General features: G+C 38.0%; 1 protein-coding gene across 3 annotated transcripts in view; it reads right to left on the bottom strand.

The window, feature by feature from the left end:
• The window catches only part of LOC138675542 (uncharacterized), a 28,137-nt gene extending 18,455 nt beyond the window's left edge, over window positions 1-9,682 (bottom strand). For all 3 annotated transcript variants that reach the window (XM_069763870.1, XM_069763871.1, XM_069763872.1), the window contains exon 1: window positions 9,502-9,682. In XM_069763870.1, the coding sequence (XP_069619971.1) occupies window positions 9,502-9,561 (60 nt within the window). In that variant the 5' untranslated portion in view covers window positions 9,562-9,682. The remainder of the gene's footprint in view (window positions 1-9,501) is intronic.
• Between the last annotated feature and the right edge of the window lie 3,161 nt (window positions 9,683-12,843).

Here is a 12,843-nt window from a genome sequence, read left to right as displayed (position 1 = left end):
ATACAACAAAGCTAATAGTACAACATCATTTCTTTTCTAAGATTTAAACCAGAGGGAGCTCGAGTATTTAGACACAGTATCCAAAAAGCCTCTCTGTCACGCAAGATCCTTTCTCTATCTCCACCCCGTGAATTCTTATGAATATGTTCAATCGCATAGACTTTCAATGATGTGGTCTTCCTGTTATGAGTTTGTATGAAGTGATTAGAAGCACTGGAGACATGTCTCAATGGAGATTGTGTAATATCATATAAGTGTTCACGGAATCTATCTTTCAATTTACGGATGGTAGATCCAATATAATACAGATTGCATGAGACACATTCTATGATATAAATGACATGGTCTGTGTTACAATTGATAAAGTCTTTTATATTGTAAATTTTCTGATGATTGGTGCCCGTGAAGGTTGCGTTTTTTTTCGAGAACAAACAGGTTTTGCATGGAGAAGAGCCACATTTAAAAAAACCTTTTGTAGATAGCCAGCTGGCTCGTTTTTTTTAAGTACACCAGACTGGACAAAGCTTGGAGCAAACAAGGTACCTAAAGTTGGGGCTTTTCTGGAAACTATTTTAATACCTTCCTGTAGAATGAGATCTATTGTGGGGTCATCTCATAAGATATTTAGATTTCGGTGTACTATATTTGAGATTGACTTAAAGTATGTGCTATAAGTTAATATTAATACCGGTTGTTTCTGATAAACATTTTTATTGTGAAAATGTGTTTTATTTTTATTGACGGAAGTATCATTACTTGAAATTGAGATGTTAACTAATTCCGGTCTGGTCTTATTTTTTACTAAATTGCAGGCTCTGTCAATAGCCCATCTTGGATATTTACGTTCACTGAGTCTATGTCGAATGTCTGCTGTTTCCCTATGAAAAATAGTTTCATTACTGCAATTGCATTTGGCTCTAATGACCTCGCCAACAGGGATAGATTTTATGGTGTGAACAGGGTGGAAGCTTTTGGCATGCAGTATGGTATTACCTGTAGTAGGTTTGCGGTAGGTTCGTGTTTGGATTAACTGCTGTGGAATACCCGAAAGGGTTAAATCAAGGAAGTTGATATGTTCAGAATCCCAATGGTAAGTAAACTTTAGGTTGAAAGGGTTATTGTTCAAATAACTAACAAAATTGTTGACAGAAGATATGTACCCGCTCCACACTAACAATAGATCATCAATAAATCTAGAATACCATTGAATTTGTGTCAGAAATGGATTGTCTACATTAAAAAATAAAATTCTCCTCCCACCAAGACATAACTAAGTTGGCCACTGAAGGGGAAAATTTCGCACCCATCGAAACTCCACCTAATTGCAAAAAGAATTTTTTGTCAAACAAAAAATAATTATGAGAAATCAAAAACGATAAAACTGAAATTATGTAAGATTGTAAATCAGTGGAATAGTTACTGTACTTGAAAAGATGAAATTGTACAGCATGTAGGGCCACTCTATGGGGAATTGATGAATATAATGCAAACACATCACATAAAACTGTCACCTCACGTACTGGAGCCACTGACGTGTGAAACCGGCCTTACATTGTGAAAAATACTGAGAATATCCCGTGAGTCTTTAATATAGCCAGGCACCCGTTGGACTAGAGGTTGTAACAAGAAGTCCAACCACTCCCCCAAATGTTCACTATATGAACCCAGGCCTGAAATAATAAGGCACATGGGGGGGGGGGAAATTTCCTTGTGGGTTTTGGGTAATGCGTGCAGTATTGGGATATTAGGATGATCTACACATATATAATCCTCTTGTTGCTGGGAAAAAATCCCCTCCGAAACACCTTCATTAACCATGTTTTTCAGAAGAGAAGAAAATTCAAAAGTAGGATTAGACTTTAAAGACATGTAACTTTGGTTATTATTTAGCATATTATTGATAGTGTCAAAATAATCAGATTTATTTAAAACCACCACTGAGCCCCCCTTATCCGACATTCTAATTACTATGTCTGGATTGTTTTTAATATTTTCAAGAGACTCCCGTTCTACTTTGGTCAAATTAGGATTACGTTTCTGGCTGTCCGATTGTAAGGTGAGTTGCTGTATTTCTTTCTCTACTCTTTCCTGGAAACGATCCATGGTGTCAGTCCGGGCTTGGACAGGATAGAAAAAAAGGATCTTTTACTCTAAAAGTAGGTCCTGTATCCGTAGGAGTTGTCAAATCCAGGTTAGTATCCAGATCCATAAGGGCCATGAGTCCATTTTGTTCCATGAAGTTTTTGCCAACAAATTCATTCATGATACATCTTGGGTTATCGGGGACAATGTCTTTATCTACTTCAAAAAAATGTTTTTTTTTATCAGTTAGGCTAGATTCACATTGCATTAATGGGTTAACGCTAACGGACTGCGTTGCATGGCGAAAATGTCGCAATTAACGCCGTGCAACGGGTCCGTTAGCGCACCCATTGACAGCAATGTGATTTCTGCCTGTAGCGCATCTACGGCTATCCCATACTTTTGCCTACCTGCTGGTACTTTTTCGGTTTTAACCACTTGGTCCATGATTATGTTTTTTACCGTTGTATACCGCCACCTTGTTATTTCATACTGCGGCATTTGCACACGGCCTGGTACATCCTTAGTACGGTATCTTTATTCTACTTGTGGCCTTTTGTAGGCTCTTATTGCTAGCGTTTTAGCTTGCTATCTGGTACTGTAGTATTATTATTCCCAGCATTTGCAGTAGCAGTTTTTGCATACTTTTTGGTATTGTTCCTACATGGCCTGCCAGTGTTCTATTTTATTTTGACACTGTGTATGTATATATGGTTATTATAGTTCTGTACCGGTAGTTAGGCTGGGGAGACTGAGTATCCGCATACTTGTATCGCTTGAAGTTATATTCATGTTTATTTCCATTTATGTATTAACACATTTACATTCATTTTGCTTTAGACTGCAAGGTATTTAACAGTGTATTGGTTGCGTCTGTCATATGATTGATCCTTCCCTATGGAGGTCTTTTTAGCCCTGTCACTGTTTTGGTCTTTTTAATTATTTTTTGTAATAAGATATAACTTTTTAAACTTTATTTTTTGCCTTATCACTTTTTGTCCATGGGCTATTATTCCATCATGGACGTTGTTGACTAGATGAATGACATGAGATCAAGGACAAATTTGTTGTGTTGATTGAAATAAATAGCTCTAGTTTTCAAAAAAAAATTCATGGCTCTCAGATCCCTGTCATGTGGGATGGTGCTATGGAGAGCTTCCACATCGATTGAGCCCAATAGGGAGTCCTCCTCCACCACCAGGCAATCCATTTTAAGGAGTAATTCTGAAGTGTCCCTGATGTGAGAAGGTAACAAAAGGAAAAAGGGACTCAAGATATTATCCATGTAAAATCCAAAATTTGGACTGATCAGGTTGACTTCAGACACCATAGGATGCCCTTTTAGTGAGTTAAGGCTCTTGTATACATTTGGGAGTGCATAAAATGTAGGAGTAGTAGGATGAGTAGGGGCCATAAATTAAATTTATTGTCAGAAAACTATTTATTATTATGGCCATCCTGCAAGATTCTCATTAGAGACTCTAGATATCTACTCCTAGGATCTCCAGATAGGACCCCAAATGAGCCTGTGTCACCCAGTTTGTGAGCACCTTGTCCAAGTAGTAGCTTTGCAATGTTGTCATAATGCAAGCGGAGTGTGCCTTTTATTTTATGGTAAACACTGCTCCAGGAAAACTACTATCAGTCTATCTGCAGTCAGCCAAGCTGTAAAATAAAACTTCCTTCAGGGCTGAAAAGCACTTATTTATTTATAGTTGTCCAATGGCTGCCAGATAACCATGACATGTGTTGTTCTGGATCCATCTGATGTTGTATGTGTAAACACTAGGCAGCCTCCCTTCACATTGTTAATGATTGCTAGCACACTCCTGCCCGTCCGCATCTAAGCACAGACACAACACACTTTTAAGGGAGCATTTACTTACTATAGGACCACCAAATACGTCTCTTTTTATGTGTGTGTATTGTAGAAACAATGAACTTCTCTGTAATGTATATTCCCTCCATGACAAGCATTCTCTACAAGTTTTAGTCTTTTGCATTGCTCTGTGTACTCTAGGTTTCCCTTGGGCAAGAGACATAAAAGTGAATATGACAGCTTATTGATGTTACCTGAAGCATAGGGAGCATGAACTAGACACTGGCTCTACCATTTAAGCCAGGATTTTCATGTCGGAAGAGACCTGTCCCTGAAAGAGAGTGGGGTGGGGAGAAGCAGCCAGCGACTAGCCTCTCGGACTAATCACCTGAGCTACATGGTCACTGTCAAAATCTTAAGTCGAACCTGACAGGTCCGCCATGCCTTCCAACCCAGCACCATTTGTACATGCCCTTATAAATACCCTGCCTAAGAAGCCCCTTTTCCGGGATGACACTTTAACAGAGGTCTAAAAAAGTATATTTAAAGCCCATTTTTAATGTTGGCACAGAGAAATAGAGTGTCCTTTATTCTGTACTAATTTCTTTTTATTTTAGCAATCCGCATACTTTTTACAATGTTTCTTCCAGATATGCTGTGTATAGCCAGATACCTTTGCTCTAGTCAAATACATGTATGAACATGTTAGTATCGTTTTGATTCTTAGAACTATGATTTTCCACTTGGGCGTTACCCATTCATGTTCTGCTGGAAACTGTTTTTAAATTAATTCGCACAGAGAAATAATTTTGAAAAATGCTGCGTTCAAAAAAAGTACATCTAAATGATAGCTCTTCAGAACGTGAAGGAGACTTTTCCTGGCCAGATTTAATAATGACTTCTATGTATGAAAAAATGCAAACACTGTTAGATTGATCCTTTTTTTAATATAAGACAGTATTGGACAATTCAATGAAAGCACACCTGAAAGAAGCAAGATATGGGATTTACGCATACATGATGTATATTGAACATTAAAGGGAACCTGTCAATATGCAAACTGTAAAGCGCTGCGGAATATGTTAGCGCTATATAAAAATAAAGATTATTATTATTATTAGAAGTTCCCAAAAGCTATTAACCTGCATATTAACCTGGTGGTTAACCCTTTATTTTTCTTTATTCATATTTTTCTTTTCCAGTGCATGCAATTGCCGCTATTAGGAGCAGCATGGCCTGTTATGATATTATTGCATACTTACAATGGGCAGGAGTTTTTCGATCCCTACGTTCTTTATTGAAGAAATATTACATCCACTAGAATGGGTAATGTGAGGGTCTTTAGTAGCAGCAGGCATAAGAATATTACTTCTGTTAAAAAGTCAGACCACTGCCCTTGAGATTCAAGACTGCTCCAGGCAAGCTGCGCGCCATTTTCTTGTGCTGTATCCAGACCTCTCACAGATGTGAATCTAGACAGCTGCACATGGGCAGCAGGTGCAAAACTCCATCTATCAGACATTTGTGGCACAGAAAAACAAAATACAGGGAAATGCATTTTGGTGAGTTTACAAAACCCCATTTACCTATAATGGAAATAAAAATTGAAGATTGATTTTAAAATCCAAACCATGGTCTATTATGACTTCACTAAGTTCAGATATGTTACTGTTAAGAAGGGGTGTAATAATTACAGTCACGTGGAGTGCCTCCAAGGCCTGAAGTGGAGGTGTGCCCAACAGTGGCCATCTCGATTTTCAGTTAGATGTGAGTCATTAGATTATTGCATGGCAGACAGCCACTGACTCCCTGCCCCAAGATACCTATAAAGCAGCAGAGGTGGAAGTCGGCATTCCATCACAGGGGAAAACAGCATCTCGTCCAGATGAAAAGCATTGCAGAACAGAAAGTAACTGACTTCCTACCCCGAAATGTGTCCCTAGAAAGGCAAGCAGTGGAAGTTGCACTTCTGTTGCATCTGGCACAATCAGGTCACTACATTGCAGGAAATGAGCCAGGAAATGGAAGAGAAACACAGAGCAGTTTTCCATGGGACACCTGAGAGGCATTGTTGTTTTTTAAGAAGACCATTGTAGAGACATGACTAGAACTTTCACATTACTTATTCCTTCCAAAGACCATACTAAGGACCAGGAGGCACTCATTACGGGTGGAAGAAAGGTGATTCTGTCAGCCAAATAGGAGGAAAGGGTTCCTTACAGTTAGAGAAGTCAGACTGTGGAATGCCCGACCACAAAAGGTAGTAATGGCAAACACTGTGACAGATGTTAAAAAAGGGCTGGATTATTTCCACGATACACATAACATCATGGGTTATAGTTAAATTAGTGACAAAATGTACAATTGGTGGAGAGAGGTTGAACTTGATAGACCTATGTAACTATGTATGGCATCCACAAAAAGGGCAATAAGCATTAACACTGTTTGAGGGGCCTCCTCTACTGTGAGGAGGTCATGAAATGGGACAATATTACTGTAATGTATTTTATTTTGGAGAATAATGTTACTGTAGGGAGAATTAAATACAAGGTTTTGGTGTTGGGTATGGTATCAGGGGTTCACTACAACAATATTGAGTTTTTGTAATGGTCAAATAAATAGTGGAGACCATGCTCTAAAAAAAATTAGTAATAGATATCTGTGTGTTATGTTTGCAAATTGCCACCTCAGAGAGGAAGAGGACTAGAACTCTAGTGCCACCTATTGGAAGTACTAATTCTAAAAGTCAATGTCGACACTTTAATGAGCCTTGGCAAACCAGAATCTCAATTTACAGACACTGTTTTTTGGGATATTGCCCCTCATCATTGCAAAGAAGAAGATCTGATTTGGCTAGATGAGAGGCTTAAGACTAGGTTCAAAGGGGTAATGTTTCCCCTTTTGGAGAGTGACAAGCCAGTTATGGCATGTCAGCGTGAGGAGACTTTTAAGTCATTTATGCTTCTCTGTAAAATTAAATATGCAAATTAACATTTCAGAGATGAATAGCGCTAGATCTCTACTGTTACCTACTAGTGATGAGCAAGTGTGCTTGTTACTCGAGTTTTCTAAATATGCTCGGGCGTCCTCCGAGTATTTTGGGTGTGCTCATAGATTATGTTTGTGTTGCTGCAGCTGCATGATTTATGGCTGTTAGACAACCTGGAACAACATGGAAGCTCGGGAACCCCTTATAGACTTCTCTTGCAGGGGCTACCATTTAGATGATTGGATCTAGCATGTTTATATCCGACATCCCTAAAATTAAAGAAAGAATGTTCAGTAGCCATTTAAATTGTGTTTCTAGACAAAGTCACATATCCCTTCTAATCTCTTGTTCGGTGAAAACAAGTTCTCACCTGTCCGTCACTGATATCAGGACGGTGCATGCTCAACCAGAGGTTCCATTCATTTTTTTCAGACTACTGAGTGCTGTGCTCTCTTTTTTCCATCAGCCCTATAGAGAATGGTTGGTCTGTTGATCTGTGTGGGTTTCTTGCGGTCCAACACCCAGTGATCAACAAGGAATCACCTATCAATTGATAACTTTTCACTGACCGTGACCGTGAGCGTGACTGAGAATGTGCGTATAAATGTAAATTTATACTAGAGAGTTTATACACATAATTTAGTTTTCACTTCTCCTATATAATCATCAGAGTCCTCCAGTAGCAATCTTGTAAATTGCATTCTACATAATGTCGTCATTAATTCTCAACCATTTCCCATTCTGCTAAGCACGCTTATCAAATAGTTAGTAAAAATCAACTAATGTTAAAGTGAATGTCTACTTCATAACATTTTTACATCCCAAATTGTACAAATACATAGACAAAAAAATGGCACAATCAGAGCATTATGCATCTTGAAAAAATGTTGTATGCCTTGAAACACCAATAAAATGGCACAATATACTGTAAAACAAATTGTATGTTGTGCATTTTATTATGCAGATTCAATGGAACAGCTGCTCAAATAAAAATGTTGTTCCAGATAGCACAAAAAACCTTGGCATTTTTCACAAAACATTGTGTGTGAAACCTTCTTATAGTGTTGTTAAAACCTGGATCTCACCATGTAGAATGCGCATTCGTTTTTGACACTTCTGTGCCTTTTCAGAGGTGTTTGTTTTTAACAGCAGCATGATTTGGATATGTTATTTTCTGTCGCTTTTTTCCCTATGTTCTATGTACACCAGCAAACCACATGTATAAAGTAATACTAAATAAAAAAAAAGGTCTCGAAAAATGGCAAAAAATACTTGCTACATGTAAAAAGGAAGCAGCTTAAATGCTGGAAAATAAAACTGGGTGAAGAAGACCCTAACAATATCATGGAATTGAAATAGCAACTCAAAGAAATTTTCATATCTGTAACTTTTGAACTTTTATAAGTACTGTACATAGAAACCAGAAAAACCGGCTGATCCTGTATTCTATTCACAAGTCCATTCATTGTAAAGAGATAGCAATCTGTACTATTGAGAAATGCCTGCAGGAACCTTGTGTGACACATTGATCGATTATAAAATGCTCACCAGTCTGAACACAAAATACCTGAAAATGATCCCTTTCTGCAGCATCTACATAAAATGAAAGAGCCATCCTTAGAAAAACCATGGCGCGACTTAATGTGCATTAAAGGAATGATTCTCTTTATTAGGGCTCATTTCCTCTTGCGAGGAAAACGGACGAGTGCAATCCGATTAAAAATCGGATTGCACTCGGACCAATGTTATGCAATAGGTGTTTTTTCATTTGCGATATTTTTCTCAGCCGAAATCGGACAAAGAAAAAAATCGCAGCATGCGGACGAGACTCGCCAATGCAAGTCAATGGGTGCGAGAAAAAAAACACATGGAATACGGACCATCCATATTCCATCTGTTTTTTACGGATACCTTACCACCTTTCTGTGGCATAGAACACTGTAAATAGTCCTGTATAAATGACTGTATAAAAAGTAGTTACAGAGAAAAAACCGGATTGCTTACGGATGTCATACAGATGGTGCGATTAAAAAATCGCATGGAACTCGTATGACAATCGCATACTTTTCATCCCTTTTTTCGGTCCAGATTACGGACCGTTTTTTTTCTCGCAAGTGGAAATGAGCCCTTAAGCTTACATCCATTCCAAAATTAGGGATTTGCCCTCCATCATAAAGGATATAAAATGTGCCTCCTTAACTTTATAGAAGCATGCAAATACTTAAATAGCACAGTTGAAAATGGGCATATATGTTAGCTTGAGTCAGGTGAAAGGATAGGGTACAGGAAAATCCCCTTAATTAGACACATTTTCTATATGAGAGGACACAATCTACTGTATTTGCCCATATGTTTTAGAACTCATCTCAAAAGCTTTATTTTTTTAACTTACCATTCCGCTATAAGTAAAGATAATAACAGACCTTGGAAAATTCCAATGGAAAGGTTAATACATGTACATGATGAGCATAATATTGACTAAATTAATAATACATTTAGAAAACCGCAAATAATGTCATTTTGATAATCCAAAGATTTGAAAGAATAGAGGAATTTTAAAAAAAATTAAAAAATTGCATTCAAGATTTGTTTTCAGAAAAATTCAACTTACCTGCAAATGAGAATTGCCATCTTGGAAGGTTTCTGGCATATTAGAATCATCACTATACATTATCTGTGCCAGGTAGCATCACTGGCCTTACATGCAAGTGTAAAACCTCCAGCTGTGTAGAAAAACTTCCTAGAGGCTGCGAAGAAGAAAAATAGATGTTAAAAAGGAGGGAGGGAACAAATGTCAATGACAAATTAATTGTAACATATCAATTTGGTTGACAGTTGGAGCGTATAAGATACTATGTACAAGGCTATCACAGAAAACCAACAAATAATGGCAGGGAGTCTTCGTCAGCATTGTTACTTGCCCGTATGCTGCGTGCTAGGTCATATTTTAACAGCAGGGCACACCTTATTGCATTTGCAGCACCGCACTCCAAAAGCTATATCAGAGATATGTTTTCCTTCATATATTATTATTTTATGTATATGAAGTAATGATGGCTGAAAACTGCAGCCTGTGTGACTGTAAGGTGGTCATAAACTCTGCTTCAGTTTCAGATTAATGTGGTGGTCACCTAACTAGGGGGAACAGTACATCCCCTTACCAAGGAAAGAATAAGATCTTCTTACATAACTATAGGGATCAAAGATTTGTTTTAGACAATATTTGCCCTGTATAAAAGGTCTTTAAGGCACAAAAATCTAAATAAAATATATGTGTATTGCGAGTCATACTGCTGAAATGTATCCACAGGACACAAATTTAGCAATAGAAATTTAAACTGTTAGATAGAAACCAAAAGTTGAATATCCTAGAACATAACCAGATTTTAGTGTAAAAGTATTGTTATTGTTACCGAAGAAAAACAATAAATCTTTTAAGATTAATGTTGAAGATCTGCGCATTTATGATAAATTTACAGACCTTTTCCTCTACATTTGGTGATTCCACTAGCTAGGTGTTTTCCCAGTAAGTGTGGAAAGCTGTCATTGATGAACTGTTATTTCAGTAACTTAGTCTACTGCAAAGTTGCCTACATGAGATGGAAATGAATTTTAGGCTCTACCTGCTGCTTTGCATCAGACCATTTGTCCACTCATTTTGCCATCCCCCGACTCTGTATTGCATACACCGTTTGCACAAATATTGAGCAATTTGTATATTCAATGGGTAATATTTGATATTGTATAACTACAGTGCTATCAGTCAATCCATAAGGTTAAGAAACTTGAAAATGTAGGGAAGTAAAACTGAGGTTTTGTCTTTCTTATAAGAATATCTGTACGTATAATAAGTGGACAACTGTTAGTGTGCAGAATTATCATGCCGCTAAATGAAAAATGGACATGTTGCCATCTCAATTGTTTTTTGTCTCTTTTAACCCCTTCATGACCCAGCCTATTTTGACCTTAAAGACCTTGCCGTTTTTTGCAATTCTGACCAGTGTCCCTTTATGAGGTAATAACTCAGGAACGCTTCAACGGATCCTAGCGGTTCTGAGATTGTTTTTTCGTGACATATTGGGCTTCATGTTAGTGGTAAATTTAGGTCAATAAATTCTGCGTTTATTTGTGATAAAAATGGAAATTTGGCGAAAATTTTGAAAATTTCGCAATTTTCACATTTTGAATTATTATTCTGTTAAACCAGAGAGATATGTGACACAAAATAGTTAATAAATAACATTTCCCACATGTTTACTTTACATCAGCACAATTTTGGAAACAAAATTTTTTTTTCTTAGGAAGTTATAAGGGTTAAAATTTGACCAGCGATTTGTCATTTTTACAATGAAATTTACAAAACCATTTTTTTTAGGGACCACCTCACATTTGAAGTCAGTTTGAGGGGTCTATATGGCTGAAAATACCAAAAAGTGACACCATTCTAAAAACTGCACTCCTCAAGGTACTCAAAACCACATTCAAGAAGTTTATTAACCCTTCAGGTGCTTCACAGCAGCAGAAGCAACATGGAAGGAAAAAATGAACATTTAACTTTTTAGTCACAAAAATTATCTTTTAGCAACAATTTTTTTATTTTCCCAATGGTAAAAGGAGAAACTGAACCACGAAAGTTGTTGTCCAATTTGTCCTGAGTACGTTGATACCTCATATGTGGGGGTAAACCACTGTTTGGGCGCACGGCAGGGCTTGGAAGGGAAGGAGCGCCATTTGACTTTTTGAATCAAAAATTGGCTCCACTCTTTAGCGGACACCATGTCACGTTTGGAGAGCACCCGTGTGCCTAAAAATTGGAGCTCCCCCACAAGTGACCCCATTTTGGAAACTAGATGCCCCAAGGAACTTATCTAGATGCATAGTGAGCACTTTGAACCCCCAGGTGCTTCACAAATTGATCCGTAAAAATGAAAAAGTACTTTTTTTCACAAAAAAATTCTTTTAGCCTCAATTTTTTCATTTTCACATGGGCAACAGGATAAAATGGATCCTAAAATGTGTTGGGCAATTTCTCCTGAGTACACCAATACCTCATATGTGGGGGTAAACCACTGTTTGGGCACTCGGCAGGGCTCGGAAGGGAAGGAGCGCCATTTGACTTTTTGAATGGAAAATTAGCTCCAATTGTTAGCGGACACCATGTCGCGTTTGGAGAGCCCCTGTGTGCCTAAACATTGGAGCTCCCCCACAAGTGACCCCATTTTGGAAACTAGACCCCCCAAGGAACTTATCTAGATGCATATTGAGCACTTTAAACCCCCAGGTGCTTCACAGAAGTTTATAACGCAGAGCCATGAAAATAAAAAATAATTTTTCTTTCCTCAAAAATGATTTTTTAGCCTGGAATTTCCTATTTTGCCAAGGATAATAGGAGAAATTGGACCCCAAATATTGTTGTCCAGTTTGTCCTGAGTACGCTGATACCCCATATGTGGGGGTAAACCACTGTTTGGGCGCACGGCAGGGCTCGGAAGGGATGGCACGCCATTTGGCTTTTTAAATGGAAAATTAGCTCCAATCATTAGCGGACACCATGTCACGTTTGGAGAGCCCCTGTGTGCCTAAACATTGGAGATCCCCCAGAAATGACCCCATTTTGGAAACTAGACCCCCAAAGGAACTAATCTAAATGTGTGGTGAGGACTTTGAACCCCCAAGTGCTTCACAGAAGTTTATAACGCAGAGCCATGAAAATAAAATAAAAAAATTATTTTCTCAAAAATGATCTTTTAGCCTGCAATTTTTTATTTTCCCAAGGGTAACAGGAGAAATTTGACCCCAAAAGTTGTTGTCCAGTTTCTCCTGAGTACGCTGATACCCCATATTTGTGGGTAAATCACTGTTTGGGCACATGCCGGGGCTCGGAATTGAAGTAGTGACGTTTTGAAATGCAGACTTTGATGGAATGCTCTGTGGGCGTCACGTTGCGTTTGCA

The sequence above is a fragment of the Ranitomeya imitator genome, chromosome 4 (assembly GCF_032444005.1).
Source record: "Ranitomeya imitator isolate aRanImi1 chromosome 4, aRanImi1.pri, whole genome shotgun sequence".
In the NCBI taxonomy this organism is placed as follows: domain Eukaryota; kingdom Metazoa; phylum Chordata; class Amphibia; order Anura; family Dendrobatidae; genus Ranitomeya; species Ranitomeya imitator.
The sequence above is the reverse complement of the archived record's forward strand: the minus strand, read 5'-3'. Positions and strand labels throughout refer to the sequence as shown.